Source organism: Dreissena polymorpha, chromosome 13 (genome assembly GCF_020536995.1).
Source record: "Dreissena polymorpha isolate Duluth1 chromosome 13, UMN_Dpol_1.0, whole genome shotgun sequence".
Taxonomy (NCBI): Eukaryota; Metazoa; Mollusca; class Bivalvia; order Myida; family Dreissenidae; genus Dreissena; species Dreissena polymorpha.
In genome coordinates, this window is record NC_068367.1 from 49,673,864 (window position 1) to 49,696,043 (window position 22,180).

The window sequence follows — 22,180 nt, forward strand, 5'->3', positions numbered from 1 at the left end:
ATAGATTGGTGGTATTGGCTATAGTAAAGGTTCTACCTGATAGATTGTTGGTATTGGCTATAGTAAAGGTTCTACCTGATAGATTGTTGGTATTGGCTATAGTAAAGGTTCTACCTGATAGATTGTTGGTATTGGTTATAGTATAGGTTATACCTGATAGATTGGTGGTATTGGCTATAGTATAGGTTCTACCTGATAGATTGGTGGTATTGGCTATAGTAAAGGTTCTACCTGATAGATTGTTGGTATTGGCTATAGTAAAGGTTCTACCTGATAGATTGTTGGTATTGGTTATAGTATAGGTTCTACCTGATAGATTGGTGGTATTGGCTATAGTAAAGGTTCTACCTGATAGATTGTTGGTATTGGCTATAGTAAAGGTTCTACCTGATAGATTGTTGGTATTGGTTATAGTAAAGGTTCTACCTGATAGATTGTTGGTATTGGTTATAGTAAAGGTTCTACCTGATAGATTGTTGGTATTGGTTATAGTATAGGTTCTACCTGATAGATTGTTGGTATTGGCTATAGTATAGGTTCTACCTGATAGATTGTTGGTATTGGCTATAGTATAGGTTCTACCTGATAGATTGGTGGTATTGGTTATAGTATAAGTTCTACCTGATAGATTGTTGGTATTGGTTATAGTATAGGTTCTACCTGATAGATTGGTGGTATTGGTTATAGTATAGGTTCTACCTGATAGATTGTTGGTATTGGCTATAGTATAGGTTCTACCTGATAGATTGTTGGTATTGGCTATAGTATAGGTTCTACCTGATAGATTGTTGGTATTGGCTATAGTATAGGTTCTACCTGATAGATTGTTGGTATTGGCTATAGTATTGGTTCTACCTGATAGATTGTTGGTATTGGCTATAGTATTGGTTCTACCTGATAGATTGTTGGTATTGGTTATAGTAAAGGTTCTACCTGATAGATTGGTGGTATTGGCTATAGTATAGGTTCTACCTGATAGATTGGTGGTATTGGCTATAGTATAGGTTCTACCTGATAGATTGTTGGTATTGGCTATAGTAAAGGTTCTACCTGATAGATTGGTGGTATTGGTTATAGTATAGGTTCTACCTGATAGATTGTTGGTATTGGCTATAGTATTGGTTCTACCTGATAGATTGGTGGTATTGGTTATAGTATAAGTTCTACCTGATAGATTGTTGGTATTGGCTATAGTATAGGTTCTACCTGATAGATTGTTGGTATTGGCTATAGTATAGGTTCTACCTGATAGATTGGTGGTATTGGCTATAGTATAGGTTCTACCTGATAGATTGTTGGTATTGGCTATAGTATAGGTTCTACCTGATAGATTGTTGGTATTGGCTATAGTATAGGTTCTACCTGATAGATTGTTGGTATTGGTTATAGTATAGGTTCTACCTGATAGATTGTTGGTATTGGCTATAGTATAGGTTCTACCTGATAGATTGGTGGTATTGGCTATAGTATAGGTTCTACCTGATAGATTGGTGGTGTTGGCTATAGTATAGGTTCTACCTGATAGATTGGTGGTATTGGCTATAGTATAGGTTCTACCTGATAGATTGGTGGTATTGGTTATAGTATAAGTTCTACCTGATAGATTGTTGGTATTGGTTATAGTATAGGTTCTACCTGATAGATTGGTGGTATTGGCTATAGTATAGGTTCTACCTGATAGATTGTTGGTATTGGCTATAGTAAAGGTTCTACCTGATAGATTGTTGGTATTGGTTATAGTATAGGTTCTACCTGATAGATTGTTGGTATTGGCTATAGTATAGGTTCTACCTGATAGATTGGTGGTATTGGCTATAGTATAGGTTCTACCTGATAGATTGGTGGTGTTGGCTATAGTATAGGTTCTACCTGATAGATTGGTGGTATTGGCTATAGTATAGGTTCTACCTGATAGATTGTTGGTATTGGCTATAGTATAAGTTCTACCTGATAGATTGTTGGTATTGGTTATAGTATATGTTCTACCTGATAGATTGGTGGTATTGGCTATAGTATAGGTTCTACCTGATAGATTGGTGGTGTTGGCTATAGTATAGGTTCTACCTGATAGATTGGTGGTATTGGCTATAGTATAGGTTCTACCTGATAGATTGGTGGTATTGGCTAAAGTATAGGTTCTCTCTGATAGATTGTTGGTATTGGCTATAGTATAGGTTCTACCTGATAGATTGGTGGTATTGGCTATAGTATAGGTTCTACCTGATAGATTGGTGGTATTGGCTATAGTATAGGTTCTACCTGATAGATTGTTGGTATTGGTTATAGTATAGGTTCTACCTGATAGATTGGTGGTATTGGCTATAGTATAGGTTCTACCTGATAGATTGTTGGTATTGGTTATAGTATAGGTTCTACCTGATAGATTGGTGGTATTGGCTATAGTATAGGTTCTACCTGATAGATTGGTGGTATTGGTTATAGTATAGGTTCTACCTGATAGATTGGTGGTATTGGCTATAGTATAGGTTCTACCTGATAGATTGGTGGTATTGGCTATAGTATAGGTTCTACCTGATAGATTGGTGGTATTGGCTATAGTATAGGTTCTACCTGATAGATTGGTGGTATTGGCTATAGTATAGGTTCTACCTGATAGATTGGTGGTATTGGCTATAGTATAGGTTCTACCTGATAGATTGGTGGTATTGGCTATAGTATAGGTTCTACCTGATAGATTGGTGGTATTGGCTATAGTATAGGTTCTACCTGATAGATTGGTGGTATTGGCTAAAGTATAGGTTCTACCTGATAGATTGGTGGTATTGGCTATAGTATAGGTTCTACCTGATAGATTGGTGGTATTGGCTATAGTATAGGTTCTACCTGATAGATTGGTGGTATTGGTTATAGTATAAGTTCTACCTGATAGATTGTTGGTATTGGCTATAGTATAGGTTCTACCTGATAGATTGGTGGTATTGGCTATAGTATAGGTTCTACCTGATAGATTGGTGGTATTGGCTATAGTATTGGTTCTACCTGATAGATTGGTGGTATTGGCTATAGTATAGGTTCTACCTGATAGATTGTTGGTATTGGCTATAGTATAAGTTCTACCTGATAGATTGGTGGTATTGGCTATAGTATAGGTTCTACCTGATAGATTGGTGGTATTGGCTATAGTATAGGTTCTACCTGATAGATTGGTGGTATTGGCTATAGTATAGGTTCTACCTGATAGATTGTTGGTATTGGCTATAGTATAAGTTCTACCTGATAGATTGGTGGTATTGGCTATAGTATTGGTTCTACCTGATAGATTGGTGGTATTGGCTATAGTATAGGTTCTACCTGATAGATTGGTGGTATTGGCTATAGTATAGGTTCTACCTGATAGATTGGTGGTATTGGCTATAGTATTGGTTCTACCTGATAGATTGGTGGTATTGGCTATAGTATAGGTTCTACCTGATAGATTGGTGGTATTGGCTATAGTATAGGTTATACCTGATAGATTGGTGGTATTGGCTATAGTATAGGTTCTACCTGATAGATTGGTGGTATTGGCTATAGTATAGGTTCTACCTGATAGATTGGTGGTATTGGCTATAGTATAGGTTCTACCTGATAGATTGGTGGTATTGGCTATAGTATAGGTTCTACCTGATAGATTGGTGGTATTGGCTATAGTATAGGTTCTACCTGATAGATTGGTGGTATTGGCTATAGTATAGGTTCTACCTGATAGATTGGTGGTATTGGCTATAGTATAGGTTCTACCTGATAGATTGGTGTATTGGCTATAGTATAGGTTCTACCTGATAGATTGGTGGTATGGCTATAGTAAAGGTTCTACCTGATAGATTGTTGGTATTGGCTATAGTATAGGTTCTACCTGATAGATTGTTGGTATTGGCTATAGTATAGGTTCTACCTGATAGATTGTTGGTATTGGCTATAGTATAGGTTCTACCTGATAGATTGTTGGTATTGGCTATAGTATAGGTTCTACCTGATAGATTGTTGGTATTGGCTATAGTATAGGTTATACCTGATAGATTGTTGGTATTGGCTATAGTATAGGTTCTACCTGATAGATTGGTGGTATTGGTTATAGTAAAGGTTCTACCTGATAGATTGTTGGTATTGGCTATAGTATAGGTTCTACCTGATAGATTGTTGGTATTGGCTATAGTATAGGTTCTACCTGATAGATTGGTGGTATTGGCTATAGTATAGGTTCTACCTGATAGATTGTTGGTATTGGCTATAGTATAGGTTCTACCTGATAGATTGGTGGTATTGGTTATAGTATAGGTTCTACCTGATAGATTGGTGGTATTGGCTATAGTATAGGTTCTACCTGATAGATTGTTGGTATTGGTTATAGTAAAGGTTCTACCTGATAGATTGGTGGTATTGGTTATAGTATAGGTTCTACCTGATAGATTGGTGGTATTGGCTATAGTATAGGTTCTACCTGATAGATTGTTGGTATTGGCTATAGTATAGGTTCTACCTGATAGATTGGTGGTATTGGTTATAGTATAGGTTCTACCTGATAGATTGTTGGTATTGGCTATAGTATAGGTTCTACCTGATAGATTGGTGGTATTGGTTATAGTATAGGTTCTACCTGATAGATTGGTGGTATTGGCTATAGTATAGGTTCTACCTGATAGATTGGTGGTATTGGTTATAGTATAGGTTCTACCTGATAGATTGTTGGTATTGGTTATAGTATTGGTTCTACCTGATAGATTGTTGGTATTGGTTATAGTATAGGTTCTACCTGATAGATTGTTGGTATTGGTTATAGTATTGGTTCTACCTGATAGATTGTTGGTATTGGTTATAGTATAGGTTCTACCTGATAGATTGGTGGTATTGGTTATAGTATTGGTTCTACCTGATAGATTGTTGGTATTGGTTATAGTATTGGTTCTACCTGATAGATTGGTGGTATTGGCTATAGTATAGGTTATACCTGATAGATTGGTGGTATTGGCTATAGTATAGGTTCTACCTGATAGATTGGTGGTATTGGCTATAGTATAGGTTCTACCTGATAGATTGGTGGTATTGGTTATAGTATAGGTTCTACCTGATAGATTGTTGGTATTGGCTATAGTATAGGTTCTACCTGATAGATTGGTGGTATTGGTTATAGTATTGGTTCTACCTGATAGATTGTTGGTATTGGTTATAGTATAGGTTCTACCTGATAGATTGTTGGTATTGGTTATAGTATAGGTTCTACCTGATAGATTGTTGGTATTGGCTATAGTATAGGTTCTACCTGATAGATTGTTGGTATTGGCTATAGTATAGGTTCTACCTGATAGATTGTTGGTATTGGCTATAGTATAGGTTCTACCTGATAGATTGTTGGTATTGGTTATAGTATAGGTTCTACCTGATAGATTGTTGGTATTGGCTATAGTATAGGTTCTACCTGATAGATTGTTGGTATTGGTTATAGTAAAGGTTCTACCTGATAGATTGTTGGTATTGGTTATAGTATTGGTTCTACCTGATAGATTGTTGGTATTGGCTATAGTATAGGTTCTACCTGATAGATTGTTGGTATTGGTTATAGTATTGGTTCTACCTGATAGATTGTTGGTATTGGCTATAGTATAGGTTCTACCTGATAGATTGTTGGTATTGGTTATAGTATTGGTTCTACCTGATAGATTGTTGGTATTGGCTATAGTATAGGTTCTACCTGATAGATTGTTGGTATTGGTTATAGTATAGGTTCTACCTGATAGATTGTTGGTATTGGCTATAGTATAGGTTCTACCTGATAGATTGGTGGTATTGGCTATAGTATAGGTTCTACCTGATAGATTGTTGGTATTGGCTATAGTATAGGTTCTACCTGATAGATTGTTGGTATTGGCTATAGTATAGGTTCTACCTGATAGATTGTTGGTATTGGCTATAGTATAGGTTTCTACCTGATAGATTGGTGGTATTGGCTATAGTATAGGTTCTACCTGATAGATTGTTGGTATTGGCTATAGTATAGGTTCTACCTGATAGATTGGTGGTATTGGTTATAGTATTGGTTCTACCTGATAGATTGGTGGTATTGGTTATAGTATAGGTTCTACCTGATAGATTGGTGGTATTGGCTATAGTATAGGTTCTACCTGATAGATTGTTGGTATTGGCTATAGTATAGGTTCTACCTGATAGATTGTTGGTATTGGCTATAGTATAGGTTCTACCTGATAGATTGGTGGTATTGGTTATAGTATAGGTTCTACCTGATAGATTGTTGGTATTGGCTATAGTATAGGTTCTACCTGATAGATTGTTGGTATTGGCTATAGTATAGGTTCTACCTGATAGATTGTTGGTATTGGCTATAGTATAGGTTCTACCTGATAGATTGTTGGTATTGGCTATAGTATAGGTTCTACCTGATAGATTGGTGGTATTGGCTATAGTATAGGTTCTACCTGATAGATTGTTGGTATTGGCTATAGTATAGGTTCTACCTGAACAACTTTAGCCTCTCTCTGGGAAAACTGTGTTTAATGCATGTGCAAAAAGTGTCGTCCCAGATTAACCTGTGTAGTCAATGCAATTATTTGCTAAAAGGAATTCTCTTTTAAACGGAAATCTAATTTAAGCTAAACTGCCATCCTTGATAAGCCTGCATGGACTTCACAGGCTAATCTGGGTCGACATTTTACTTACATGCTTTAAGTTCAGTTTTACCAAAACAAGGATCATTTGTACTATCAGTTTAACAGTGTTACATTGTACTCACAATGGTGCTGGCGTTGATGTAGTCGGAGCCAGACACGTTGGTGTTAGTGGTCAGCACAACCCTCGAGTGGTCATCTGAAACAACAGAGTGGTCATCTGAAACAACTGAGTGGACACAGTACAACACAGCTCACAATTGGGAAATACTGTTGACCAAACGAAAGCAGCAATTACCAAACCATCTTCAAACAATTTAATTTGAGTGTGTTGAGTGTTTAACTTTTGTAGATGGCTTATCATAATAAATAAGTTTGCACTGTCTTTGTGCAGCCTTTATACACAATTTAACTTTAAATTTAATTGAACTTTTCATGTACACCCTATTTTTACATTACATTAAAAGGAACTTATCCAGAAAGAAAAACCATTTTAAAGGCATAAACTCAATTCCCTAATACAAAAAATCCTTAAAAAAAACCTGCTCTTGTCTCGCCAAAATCATGTATCTCCGATACCGCAAAAATCAGATATACCCCCAAGGCCATATATCTCGATTATGGGTCATAGTACATTATGAACAGTTGATCATTTCTTGAGCAGCTTTAACAGGCTTTCCTTTCCATAATCCCCCCACCCATTGGAAAAGCGAACATTAGCACCCACTGTGTTAATGGAGCCACAGATCTGACTTTGGAATCGACAAAGAGATTTATTGGAATCGTGAATTTGCATGGTGGAAGGGTTCTAATGATGGATGCTGGGAACTGACAAGATCGTCACGACAACCGTGCATTTGTGAGGCATCCTTGGATTGAAACATCAGTTTCAAGGATTTGAGAGCAAATACAGATGCAAATCCATACTCACAGGCATGGTATAGATTTGCTATCATGGTGACAATTTCATCAGAACAACTTCAGTATTTTATTTGTGAGCCCTCATTCATCAAATGATACTTAGACACATAAAGTCTCGAAATATAGAATATTCTTTGAATAGGGATATTCAAGAATTGCTTTAACTCTTTCAAAGCTGGAACAATTTTGAAGGCCTTTGCAAACAGTTTGGATCCAGATGAGACGCCACGGAATGTGGCATCTCATCAGGATCCAAACTGTTTGCTTTTCTGATACTGTAAAACAATTAAATTTCGTGTGGTACGAATTTTCGTGGAATTCATTGGTCCACTGAACCACGAATTCAAGTACCAACGATTATTTATACATTTTTAATCCGAAATCGGTTATTTCCGAATGTCATTTCCGACATTTTGTTGTGTTGTCAGTTATCCGAGATATTTGTTTTTGTAATAGTTACTTCGCTTCATTAGGTCTCATTACACTATATATATTAGTTTATCTTTTTTTATTCATCATCGTTAATGTACGTTTTATTAAACATGGTAAATAAATATAATAAATAGCATTACCAATTGTGGAGAAAAACACATTTCTTTTACGTGACGTCGTAAAATTAACAGTTTGCAGATTTATCATATATGTCAATATGCGCAAATTAAATTTAAAAGAGACAACAGTTTCCACACATGTATTTTGGGGACCTTATTACTATAGTGTTTCTACTATGGGACCATTTGCGCTGATAAGTGCAAATATTGTCAAAACAACATCGATGGCAATTAGCAAGCAGGGACCCACAAGTGCGCCGCTTTATCGACAATTATCGGCAACACTTTCATGCTTCAGTGCACATTAACCTCAAGTCTTGCAGTTAACACAGATTAGCAGATTATGCTTCGATATTACTCTGGTTGTTTTAATAAATGTTTAATTATTATGACGGTCAGTCTTCCCGAATTAGTTGTTTTTCATTAAACCACGAAATTTCATACCGACGAATTTCTATACGTTTACAGTAGTATTTTTTGAAAAAAAAACGAAGAAAATGCTAATTTTAGAAATTCAGCAGACAACATTTTAGCAGACAACAAATTTCCCAGCATGCAAAGGTTTAATTTTTGGCATTGACAGCCTCTATCTACATCATTTTTCAGGTGGAATACCTTGTAAATGGCATAATCACCAGTGTTTGCCTGTTTATGAGTCGTGATTTGAGAAAACTGGGCTTAATGCATGTGCGTAAAGTGTCATCCCAGATTAGCCTGTGCAGTCCTAAACAAGATTTTTGGTAAGAAGGGACTTCCTTTAAACAAAAAATATCATAAAAGCGGAAAGTGTTGTCCCTGATTAGCCTGTGCGGACTGCACAGGCTAATCTGGGACGACACTTTACAAACACGCGTTATGCCCAGTTTTCCAAGAACGCGACACATATATTCAAAGGCTGGACTTTTTTCCTATGTTCTATGTCTATCCTTTATATGTAAGTCTAAAAATGAGTTTGTGAGTAATGGCCCATGTCGAAATCCCAAGACAGAGTGTGTGTTAACCCTTTCCCACTCAGATGTGCTCAGATATGATCTCATAGACACATATTGACTTGTAAATGTGGTCCATAAGAAAACCAAATGTCTTTATTTCAAGTTGTGAAGGCATTCGACGGGGCCAGCCCTAAGATACTGATTAGCAGCAAACAGCATACAGCCTGAAAAGCATACAAGCTGTTCAGGGTTTATGGTAATGGCATAATAAAAGCCTCTATTTTTCTATGTTTCTAAACATGAAAGGGTTTACATTCAATGAAAAACTACAGCTTGTTAGATCTGCTATGATTCTTTTAATGCATCAATGATAAATAAAAACCACCAAATTTTGATATAATTTTATTTGTTAACAGACCGTTTGTCGAAAAATATATCAATTAAAACTATGGTGTTGCGCTAATATGTAATGCAAACTGGACATGAAAGCATATATGGTTACTGTTAAACTGAACTAATTTGTTGATGCCCTGATGTTAATATATTAACCACATACATTGCACATCAACCATATACAATGACACAACAATACATTTATAGTTGATATTAAAATTTCCTTTTTTGCAATTCAAACAGCTGGATCACATAGGAACCAAACATGACCTAGAACATTTCTCAGATATTTACATACAAGGCAAGGCGTGACAATCTCCAGCCAATCTTCACCTTTTTGAAGACATTGAAAGTACATGTAGATAGTAGAACCTCAGCACTCTGTCCATTCCCCATTAAAACTAATAGCCCAATTTACAACCAATTTACTTCTGAAAGCCCATCATGGTCAATGCTTTAACACGCTCTGCATTAAAGGTGCCTTAATGGAACAGAATAAGTGCTTTTGATTGAAGCCAAAACGATTCACGCAATTTTCATAACAATTTTGCTCAAACCGATCATTTCACTTCTACCATTCTCAATAAAAATTTCAATTTCTTTTCCTTGCTGCAATCATACTGACCATTAAAGCTAATTGACAACTTTTGGAGTATGCAATTTGCAATCGGAGATCCAATCAACTATCTTGCGATAATATTCTGTAATTTTGTACAAGTTGTAATTTTTAGCTTGGAGGATTTCAGCAATCATATTTCCAGCAACTTGAGTTATTGCTAGATGATGACAAGATGAACTTGATTGGAGAAAATTATGGTTTAAGAACTCTTTAGCAGTAAGTATTTACTTGTTTGGTGTCTTGGGAGAAGTATTTAAACTTAAGTAGACACATAACAAGGCTTGGGGTTCAAATCGGGCTATCTGCTGTTAATTGCTATGTTTGATGCAGTATCTTCCACACTCAGTCGTTGATAAATATATGAAACTTATTTATTCCTATACCACAGAAAATGTTTTTTGCCATGGTTTACAAAAAAACTTTTCTAAATGTTTGAATGATACTGAAATTTGACAATTGTGACACTTCATTCTTTCTTTAAATTCATTTCAACAAACCATTCTTGTGCCCATGTATTTTCCTGTCTGGTCTGTTTGCTTAAAGGAATTTCTGTAAGAAATATTTGAAATATAGAAAAACATATACTAGACATTCCTAATTTTGGAAATAAATTTATCCCATTTAGAAGGATGGGAGAGTCCACTAGGCATAAATGGGTTAATTATTTGCAGAATGGCATGCATCATTAGAATACTCCTCTTGAAAATGTCACCAGACATAACCAAATGAGAATTTTGAAGGGCATTTTAGCCCATTAAAAGATACAACTTTTGCAAAAACTATTATTTAAAGAAATAATCTGAACTGTAGGTAATTGAAAATAATTTGTCACTGTTTCATTATTCTTTCTATTATTTTCATAATTGATTGTCAGCGAGACAGATGATCACAACCTTTCCCCACCCACAGCTATACATCAAAGCAAAGCCATAAATCTACAAAATTGCCATAATTTTCCCAGAATTTTATAGTTAATTCTGAATGAACATAAAATATGAAGTTTCAAAATTTCGTGACAAATGATAATTTTCTAGGACAACCTCGGGTTGAAAATTTACACTAGTGTGAGACAGCCAGGCCAGGAACTTTAATTCCAGTTATTATGTGTCATTTTGATCAGGCATGTTGTTCAAATTGTGTCACTTGTGTCGTGTTCATTTTGAAAGATGTGAAGAAAAATTGATGCAAATTTTATGATGACATCCATCTTCTTTACAAAAAGATTTATGGCTTGTTGTTTATATTAAACACTGGAGGACAAGGGTTTTTTTAACATATATATATTTGTTAACTAAGATAATCACTGTAACAAAAATTCCAGTGGAAAAAACAGGCCTTGCAATAATTGTCATTTGATATGTTGAGAAAATTGTAGTGGTGAAAAAATTAGGAAGAAAAAAATTACAACAGTTTCAAGACTTACGTCAGTAAAAGTAAGATTAACTACTTTTACAGCAAAAATAAGAACATAATGGAACTAGTAACAGACAAGGCTTGGTCCATAAAACATACCAATAAGACTTGATATTTGAAGACCATATTTTCCAAGTTATTTTTTTACCCCAAAATATATTTAGTAATTTTTTGTAACTGCAATTTATTTGTATTAGTATAAAAATATATGATCAATTGACATTTTACATAAAAGTGAATAGAAAATAAATTAAAAGATTGATTATAAGTATACATTTCAAGAAAGATGTTGAATGAAAACAACACAGAAATTTGCTATAGAGAACAGTTCACTATTGACATAATATAACAATTGCAACGAAGCAGTACAATCAAATGATTTCAACATCCCAGCAATTTTTACAAAACTTCAACATACTTAGTCTATTTTAATAACCATTTATTTGATCTATTGCGGAAAGTACTATAGTCTGCAAAAGTGTATCAAAGACAACACTTTCCGCTTTCATATTTTTTGTTATAAGAAAGTCTCTTCAAAGCAAAAATCCAGTTGAGGTGGAAAGAGTCAACCCTGATTAGCTTGTGCAATCTGCACAGGCCAATCAGTGATGACACTTAACGCACATACATTAAGCCCAGTTTTCCCAGAAACAGGCTAAATTTAACTCTCATGTCACTTACACGGCAGCACATCAGAGTAGCGGTTCTTGCGTGCGTTGGCCATCTCCGTGGCGACATTGGAGCTGCAGGGGTCAGCCTCGTATGCGCACATGGCCTCCCACTCTCTGTCCAGCCGGTCCTTGTTCTTCAGGTGATCCTCCATGTACGTCTGAAAGGTCAAGAACAAAGGTCAACAACACTCCATGTAGGTCTGAAAGGTCATGGACAACACTCAAGCATTTTCTCTATGTATGTCGAAAGGTCGAAGACAAAGGTAAAACACAATTTTCAAGGGACATCGGTAAAAAACAATGGTCAAGGGATAATAGTTAAGGAACAATGCTAAAAAAGAATGGTCAAGTGACTATGGTAAAAAAATTGTTAAGTGACAATGGTAAAAAAGAATGGTCAAGTGAATATGGTAAAAAAGAATGGTCAAGGGACAATTGTCAGAGAAACAGACGAAGAAAAATTTTCAAGAGGCAATGGTCATGGTATAATAGGGAAGGGAGGGGTCATGGTAAAATAGGGAAGGGAGGAGCCGATCTCCTAACAGCAATACAGATGTCATAGAAAAATATGATAAGAAAGAGGCACCGTTATAGAGCTTATCAGTTGTCAAATGGCACAGATATATGAGAAAGGACAGAGCCACCTTACCATAAGAAGTCTGGGGTAGGAAAATACTTTTGATGTGAGCTTGAGTCATAGAGCCAAAAAGTCATACAGCAAACAACCAATGAAAAATAATAAGAATTAGAATGTATAGACAAACAACTGTATACATATCAAGCTCCCAATCAGCAGAAGAACCTAAATCAGAAAAAAGGATCAATTGATTCGTGTTCTGAGAAAACTGGGCTTAATGCATGTGTGTAAAGTGTCGTTCCAGATTAGCCTGTGCAGTCCGCTCAGGCTAATCAGGGACGACACTTTTCGCTTTTATGGTATTTTTAGTTTCAAGGAAGTCCCTCCTTACCAAAAATCAGGTTTAGGCGAAAAGTGTCGTCCCTGATTAGCATGTGCGGACTGCACAGGCTAATCTGGGACGACACTTTACGCACATGCATTAAGACCAGCTTTCTCAGAACAAGGCTCAATTAAAACCCAAAAGATATTTTCTGGTCTCCCCACAATTCCTCTTACACTCCAGGCTTAGCTATGGATTCCTAATCTAGAATTCTGATGTGATTAGCATTTCAAATAGATCTTATAAGATGCAGAGAAGAAATGTAAAATTTACCATGTGATTAGCCGATTGATCGGCTGCAAGAGAATATTTTGTACGTTTGGCGCAAACATGGAACATGGCATAGGATAACTATAGTTCCTAAATTATTGCACTAAAGATTTTTGTTCAAGTCCTTCATAGAAATTGATAACGATATATTTATGTGAACTTAATAAGGTGAACAAGTTTCTGATGATATATTCATGTGAGATCAAATATTCATATGATGAGATAGTACTTTCTATTTTTGGAAACATTAGGATATGCCTTCAAACATGAGATAAACAAAGACAAACCAATTCATTGAATTGATATCCCTGTCAAATAAATTTTGTTTATGGATTGGGGAAGAACTAAAAGAAAAACAAGCGATACACTATATGTCCCCATATATTTGACCTTGAAGGATGACCTTGACCTTTCACCACTCAAAATGTGCAGCTCCATTAGATACACGTGCATGCCAAATATCAAGTTGCTATATTCAATATTGCAAAAGTGTATATTAAATGAGCAATATTGACCCATATATTTGACCTTTGATATTGAAGGATAACCTTGACCTTGACCTTTCACCACTCAGAATGTGCAGCTCCCTGAGATACTCATGCATGCAAAATATAAAGTTGCTATTTTCAATATTGCAAAAGTTATGGCAAATGTTAAAGTTTGCACAAACAAACCAACCAACCAACAGACAGGGCAAAAACAATATGTCCCACACTATAGTGGAGGGGGACATAATAAAGTGTAGTGTTATTACATATGTATATTGCTATTCACATTATTGATATCTATACACCTTTTAAGTTTTATGTTGAAATCTTGTATCATATCTGAAATATAGCCCTACAATGTTACATCATACATAACCATTATGAGCAATAACTATTATTTAAGAAAGTGTGGGCCCCCTGTCGGCCTTGTTTTTCAACTGACAAAGTTTCATGCAGATTGGTCAATAAATGTGACTTCTAGAGTATTAAAAAGCTTTTTTGTTAATTTGATCTAGTGACCTAGTTTTGACCTCATGTAACCAAATTTCAAACTCGACCAAGATATAATTGGAAAAAATCTTCTGAACAAGTTTCATGAAGATCAGACAATAAGTTTGGCCTCTATAGAGTGTTAACAAGACTAAATGTTGACGAAGGACGAAGCACAATGGACAAAAGGTGATCCCTAAAAGCTCACCATGAGCACGTTGAGATCATGTGAGCTAAAAACAAAATGTAACTTTGACCTTAGCTTCTGAATGAAAAAGTCGTTCAGACTTGTAAATAGTAATGATGTAATGACAACGTTTATTAACTCTTTCAGTGCTGGAACTGAATTTTGAAGGCCTTTGCAAACAGTTTTGATCCAGATGAGATGCCACAGAACGTGGCGTCTCATCAGGATCCAAACTGTTATCTATTCTTATCGTGTTCTTAGAAAAAAATCGAAGAAAATGCTAATTTTAGAAATTCAGCATACAACATTTTAGCAGATGACAAATTTCCCAGCATGCAAAGGGTTAAAACATGAGCATAAATAAATGTCTGTCCAATCAGAAATAACATTTACTTTATGGCAAAAATACCAAGCTCCTCTGATACATATTTCTGATTTTCCGATTGTTATAGCATGGTTTGGAATATGTCATCACTTCAAGTTTCTTTTAATTTTGTTTATTCTAAAAAAAACTTTTCTTGTTGATAGCCTTTGAAATTTTCATTCCGTCAACTGTTCCTTTAACATAAACTTTCCTGTATCTTGCCAATAGACTTTCAACGCCGCCGGCGCTCTCTTTGAAAACTGGCCCAGGCCAATGCAAATGTGAATTTGGGCCCTGGTCAATGTAAACATGAAAACGGGCATGGCAGATGCAAACGTTTATTTGGGCCTTGATCATTGCATAATTTCAATGTGGAAACTGGCTGAGGCATATGTAAACGTGAAGAGGACGATTACAACTAGCGAGGCCTGGTAAATGGTTAGGTTAGGGTTAGGGTTAAGGCATGTGTTAAGGCTAACCCTAACCAAAACTCTTACCCTAAACCTAACCCTATAACCCCTCCCCCCATGCGCATTACAATATCATGCCTCGCTTGTTGTCGTTGTCCGCTTCCCTATGTAAACATTGGGCCGTTAAGCAGCTATTGGATACATACCAGGACAATGTGGCCAGTGGAGATATCCATGTTGGAGTTAACTGGCTCCTCAGACCTGCAAATAAATGTGCTATAAACACAAGGGAAAGTATTCCAAAATATTCTACGTTGACCTATGTTTACTCATGTAGTGAAAATTATGTTACGCAATGTTAGATAAAATACAATGAAGTAGACTATGTAAATATAATCAACATTTAAGACAATGTTAATCATCATTTGATATTTGTGAGCACTTAATTTTATGGAATAAAATGGTTGAGAAAACATCAATTTTACTGTTGTAATGTACACATTTACTTTCAAAGTTGCTGGAATAATATATTATGGTCTCTGAAATATTATTAATAAAGGTCAAATGCTTTGATGAAACCCTATGCTTTAACACATGTGTATGGCAAGAGCTTTCTAAATACATTAAAAAGAAAAACGCTGTATAAAATATCACCATACTGGTGTCAAATTTTTGTCTAGTGACTACAGTCAATAATAACTCCATGGTAACCAATTATTATGCTTTATAATAAACATGAACACAGATTGTGATCAGGTCATTTCATAATGATTGATAAAAGATTCCTTATTTTTCATGTAAAATTAATAGATGTAATTGTTTGTCCAATGACCATGTGTTTTCTGAAGTGGGGAAAATACAAGTTGAAATATATCCATTGCACCTGTCATTGCGAAATTAACCCCAGGTGACATTTCACAAATCATGTAACTAAATGCCACCATGCCAACATCAGTTTTCAATTACAAACATGTAGTCTATTACACATAAAGATGATAATAATAACATTGCCATAACAAAAGGGCCAAGATGGCCCTAGTTCGCTCACCTGAGAGGAGTCAGCTCATTCAATCTTAACCAAACATCAAACTTCACCTAGATATTGTCCAGACAAACATCCTGGTCAAGTTTCATCATTATTGAACCAAAACTCTGGCAGATGGAGTGATTTTGTTTTTGTAAAATTTGACCTGGTGGCCTATATTTTGAGTTGACCCCCCTTACCAAACATCAAACTTTGCTGACAAAAATAAAATAAATATTATGACAAAGATTCATAAAATCTGAAACAAAATTGTGACCTCTAGAGTGTTTACAAGGATTTTGTATAATATAATGAAAATTTGGACAATCTAAGGGCAATAATTATGGCATTAATTATGTGATATATATAAAACCAATCTTTACACCAAGTTTCATGATGATTGGGCAAAAAATGTGACTTTTTGAGTGTTCACAAGCTTTTATATAAATATAAGAATACTGCCCCCCCCCCCACCCCCCCCCCCTGGCCATGTTATTAAACTGACTGGAACTATTTTCATACTCAACTCTCATATCAAAAAAACAAATTTTCTGACCAAATTTCATGAAAATTGGGCCAAAATGTGACTTTAAGAGTGTTCACATGTTTTCACTATAAACATATAGAGAAAAATGCCCCGCACACTGGCGGCCATGTTTTTTCACCGATCTGGACCATTTTCGAACTCGTCTGAGATATCAATAAAACCAATGTTTGACCAACTTTCATGATGACTGGGCGAAAATTGTGACTTCTAGAGTGTTTACAAGGTTTCTCTATAGCCAAATAAGGAAAACTGCTTCCCCCCCCCCCCCCCCCCCCCCCCCCCCCCCCCCCGCCGGCAGCCATGTTTTTCAATGGACCGGAACCACTTTTGAACTCAGCCAACATATTATTAAGACAAACATTAAGAAAATTCTATCAACTTGACCATTATATAGTTTCATGATCCTAGGCGTAAGCTTTCTTGAGTTATCATCCAAAAACCATTTTACTGTGTCAAGTAACCGTGACCTTGACCTAGTGACCTGACAGTCAATACGGGTCATCTGCAAGTCATGATCAATGTACCTATGAAGTTTCATGATCCTAGGCATAGGCCTTCTTGAGTTATCATCTGGAAACCATTTTTCTAAGTTGAAACACCGTGACCTTGACCTTTGACCTAATGACCTGAAAATCAATAGGGGTCATCTGCGGGTCATGATCAATGTACCTATGAAGTTTCATCATCCTAGGCATAAGCGTTCTTGAGTAAAACAATTTTACTATTTTGGGTAAACTCAATGTACCTATGAAGTTTCATGATCCTAGGCGTAAGCGTTCTTGAGTTATCATCCGGAAACCATTTTTCTAAGTTGAGTCACCGTAACCTTCACCTTTGACCTAGTGACCTGAAAATCAATAGGGGTCATCTGCAAGTCATGATCAATGTACCTATGAAGTTTCATGATCCTAAGCATAAGCGTTCTTGAGTTATCATCCGGAAACCATTTTACTATTTCGGGTCACCTTGACTTTTGACCTAGTGACCTGAAAATCAATAGGGGTCATCTGCGAGTCATGATCAATGTACCTATGCACTTTCATGATCTTAGGCATAAGTGTTCTTGAGCTTTCATCTGGAAACTATTTTACTGTTTCGGGTCACCTTCACCTTGACCTTTGATCTAGTGACCTGAAAATCAATAGGGGTCATCTGTGAGTCACGATCAATGTACCTATGAAGTTTCATGATCCTAGGCATAAGCGTTCTTGAGTTATCCAGAAACCATTTTACTATTTCGGGTCACCGTGACCTTTGACCTAGTGACCTCAAAATAAAAAGGGGTCATCTGCTAGTCCTGATCAATTTACCTATGAAGTTTCATGATCCTAGGCGTAAGCGTTCTTGAGTTATCATCCGGAAACCATTTTACTATTTCGGGTCACCATGACCTTTGACCTAGTGACCTCAAAATCAATAGGGGTCATCTGCGAGTCATGATCAATGTACCTATGAAGTTTCATGATCCTAGGCATAAGCGTTCTTGATTTATCATTCGGAAACCATCTGGTGGACAGACATACGGACCGACATGAGCAAATCAATATACCCCCTCTTCTATGAAGGGGGGCATAAAAATGTGACTTTCATTGTGTTTGATCACAAGGTTTGACCGAAACCATTTTTGAACTCAACTCTCGTATCAAAGAAACAAATGTTCTAACAAAATTTCATGAACATTGGGCCAAAATGTGACTTCTAGAGTGTTAGTGTTAACATGTTTTCGCTATATACATATAGAGAAAAATGCCCCGCACACTGGCGGCCATGTTTTTTCACCGATCCGAACCATTGTAAAACTCGTCAAAGATATCAATAAAACCAATGTTTTGACCACCTTTCATGATGATTGGGCAAAAATTGTGACTTCTAGAGTGTTTACAAGGTTTCTCTATAGCCAAATTGGGAAAACTGCCACTATACATGTATAAATATAAAGAAAAATGCCCCGCCCACTGGCGGCCATGTTTTTTCACCGATCCCGACCATTTACAAACTCGTCCGAGATATCAATAAAACCAATGTTTTGAACAACTTTCATGATGATTCGGCAAAAATTGTGACTTCTAGAGTGTTTACAAGGTTTCTCTATAGCCAAATAGGGAAAACTGCCACTATATACATATAGAGAAAAATGCCCCGCCCACTGGCGCCATGTTTTTTCACCGATCTGGACCATTTTCGAACTAGTCCGAGATATCAATTAAATCAATGTTTTGACCACCTTTCATGATGATTAGGCAAAAATTGTGACTTCTACAGTGTTTACAAGGTATCTCTTTAGCCAAAAAAAGGAAAACTGCCCAGCCCACTGGCGGCCATGTTTTTCAACAGACCGGAACCACTTTTGAACTCAATCAAGATATCATTAAGACAAACATTTTGACAAAGTTACATGAAGATTGAACATAAAATGTGACTCATACAGTGTTTACAAGGTTTTTCTTTTTTTTGACATAGTGACCTAGTTTTTGACCCGGCACAACCCAGTTTCGAACTCGGCCAAGATTTTATTGGGGCAAAGCTTCTGACCTAGTTTCATGAAGATGGGACAACAAATGTGGCCTCTAGAGTGTTTACGAGCAAATGTTAACGGACGGACGGACGTACGACGGACAAAGACCGGTCAGAAAAGCTCACCTGAGCAATCAGGTGAGCTAAAAAGCATCAAGTAACTGTGTGTCTTCATATTAACTTATGATTAACTGTGAGCAATAAATAATATATGGATTCAAAATGGTAGAGGAGTACAATATGCACAGATATATAACACCTCATTTGATGCAATTAAAACAAGCAAATTTGATGAATTGATATCCTCCGCCAAATAATTTTTTTTCTTCATGGATGGGTGCAGAACTCAAAGACACAACAAGAGGGCCTGAAAGGCCCTAACTCGCTCACCTGAGATAACAAGATATTATTGGGACAAATCTTTTGACCAAGTTTCACCAAGATCGGAAAATAAATGTGGCCTCTAGAGTGTTAACAAGGTTTAACTATAGCCATATAAGGAAAAATGCCCCGCCCCCTTGCAGCAATGTTTTTCAACCAACCGACATCATTTTTGAACTCATCCAAGATATTATCGGGACGAATCTTCTGACCAAGTTTCATGAAGATCGGACAGTAAATGTGGCCTCTAGAGTGTTAACAAGATTTTACTATAGCCATATCAAGAAAAATTCCCCGCCACTTGGAAGCCATTTTTTTCAAGCAAACATAATTATTTTCTAACTCATCCAGGATATCATTGAGACCAATCTTCTGACCAAATTTCATGAAGATTGGACAAAAAATGTGGCCTCTAGAGTGTTAACAAGGTTTTACTAAAGCCATATATAGCCATATAAGGAAAAATGCCCCGCCCCTGGTGGCCATGTTTTTTAAGCAACCAAAACCATTTTCATACTCATACAAGATATCATTGGGACAAATCTTCTGACCAAGTTTCATGATGATCGGAAAATAAATGTGACCTCTATAGTGTTAACCAGGTTTTACTATAGCCATATAAGGAAAATAGCCCCGCCCCTGTGGTGGCCATGTTTTTTAACCAACCGGCATCACTTTTGAACTCGTCCAAGATATTATTGGGGTGAATCTTCTGACCGAGTTTCATGAAGATCGGACTATAAATGTGGCCTCTAGAGTGTTATAAAGATTTACTATAGCCTTATATAGCCATATAAGGAAAAATGCCCCGCCCCATGGCGGCCATGTTTTTCAAGCAAACGTAATCATTTTCGAACTCATCCAAGATATCATTAAGACAAATCTTCTGACCATATTTCATTAAGATTGGAAAATAAATGTGGCCTCTAGAGTGTTAAAAAGGTTTTACTATATATACGCATATAAGAAAAAATGCCCCGCCCCCTGGCGGCAATGTTTTTAAACCAACTAGCATCATTTTCGAAGTCATCCAAGATATAATTGGGACAAATCATCTGAGCAAGTTTCATGAAGATCAGACTATAAATGTGACCTCTTGAGTGTTAACAAGATTTTACTATAGCCATATAAGGAAAAATGCCCCCCCCCCCCCCCCCCCGGCGGCCATGTTTGTCAACCAACCGGCACCATTTTCATCTCGTCCAAGATATTACTGTGATGAATCTTCTAACCAAGTTTTCATGAAGATCAGGCAAAAAGTGTGGTCTCTAGAGAGTTAACAAGGTTTTACTAAAGCCATATAAGGAAAAATGCCCCGCCCCCTGGTGGCCATGTTTTTCAACCAACCAGCATCATTTTCGAACTCGTCCAAGATATTATTAGGATAAATCTTCTGACCAAGTTTCATGAAGATCAGACAATAAATGTGGCCTCTAGAGTGTTAACAAGATTTTACTATAGCCATATATAGCCATATAAGGAAAAATGCCCCGCCCCTTGGCAGCCATGTTTTTCAAGCAAACGTAACCATTTTCGAATTCATCCAAGATATCATTGGGACAAATCTTCTGACCAAGTTTCATGATGATCGGAAAATAAATGTGACCTCTATAGTGTTAACCAGGTTTTACTATAGCCATATAAGGAAAATAGCCCCGCCCCTGTGGTGGCCATGTTTTTTAACCAACCGGCATCACTTTTGAACTCGTCCAAGATATTATTGGGGTGAATCTTCTGACCGAGTTTCATGAAGATCGGACTATAAATGTGGCCTCTAGAGTGTTATAAAGATTTACTATAGCCTTATATAGCCATATAAGGAAAAATGCCCCGCCCCATGGCGGCCATGTTTTTCAAGCAAACGTAATCATTTTCGAACTCATCCAAGATATCATTAAGACAAATCTTCTGACCATATTTCATTAAGATTGGAAAATAAATGTGGCCTCTAGAGTGTTAAAAAGGTTTTACTATATATACGCATATAAGAAAAAATGCCCCGCCCCCTGGCGGCAATGTTTTTAAACCAACTAGCATCATTTTCGAAGTCATCCAAGATATAATTGGGACAAATCATCTGAGCAAGTTTCATGAAGATCAGACTATAAATGTGACCTCTTGAGTGTTAACAAGATTTTACTATAGCCATATAAGGAAAAATGCCCCCCCCCCCCCCCCCCCCGGCGGCCATGTTTGTCAACCAACCGGCACCATTTTCATCTCGTCCAAGATATTACTGTGATGAATCTTCTAACCAAGTTTTCATGAAGATCAGGCAAAAAGTGTGGTCTCTAGAGAGTTAACAAGGTTTTACTAAAGCCATATAAGGAAAAATGCCCCGCCCCCTGGTGGCCATGTTTTTCAACCAACCAGCATCATTTTCGAACTCGTCCAAGATATTATTAGGATAAATCTTCTGACCAAGTT

The 22,180-nt window shown here is 36.5% G+C and overlaps 1 protein-coding gene across 3 annotated transcripts in view; it reads right to left on the minus strand.

The window, feature by feature from the left end:
* LOC127855320 (receptor-type tyrosine-protein phosphatase N2-like) overlaps positions 1 to 22,180 on the minus strand; it is a 266,493-nt gene that overhangs the window by 34,227 nt on the left and 210,086 nt on the right. For all 3 annotated transcript variants that reach the window (XM_052390790.1, XM_052390792.1, XM_052390791.1), the window contains exons 13-15: positions 15,494 to 15,548; positions 12,131 to 12,278; positions 6,746 to 6,819 (exon numbers count right to left, since the gene is read on the minus strand). In XM_052390790.1, coding sequence (XP_052246750.1) covers positions 6,746 to 6,819; positions 12,131 to 12,278; positions 15,494 to 15,548 — 277 coding nt within the window. The remainder of the gene's footprint in view (positions 1 to 6,745; positions 6,820 to 12,130; positions 12,279 to 15,493; positions 15,549 to 22,180) is intronic.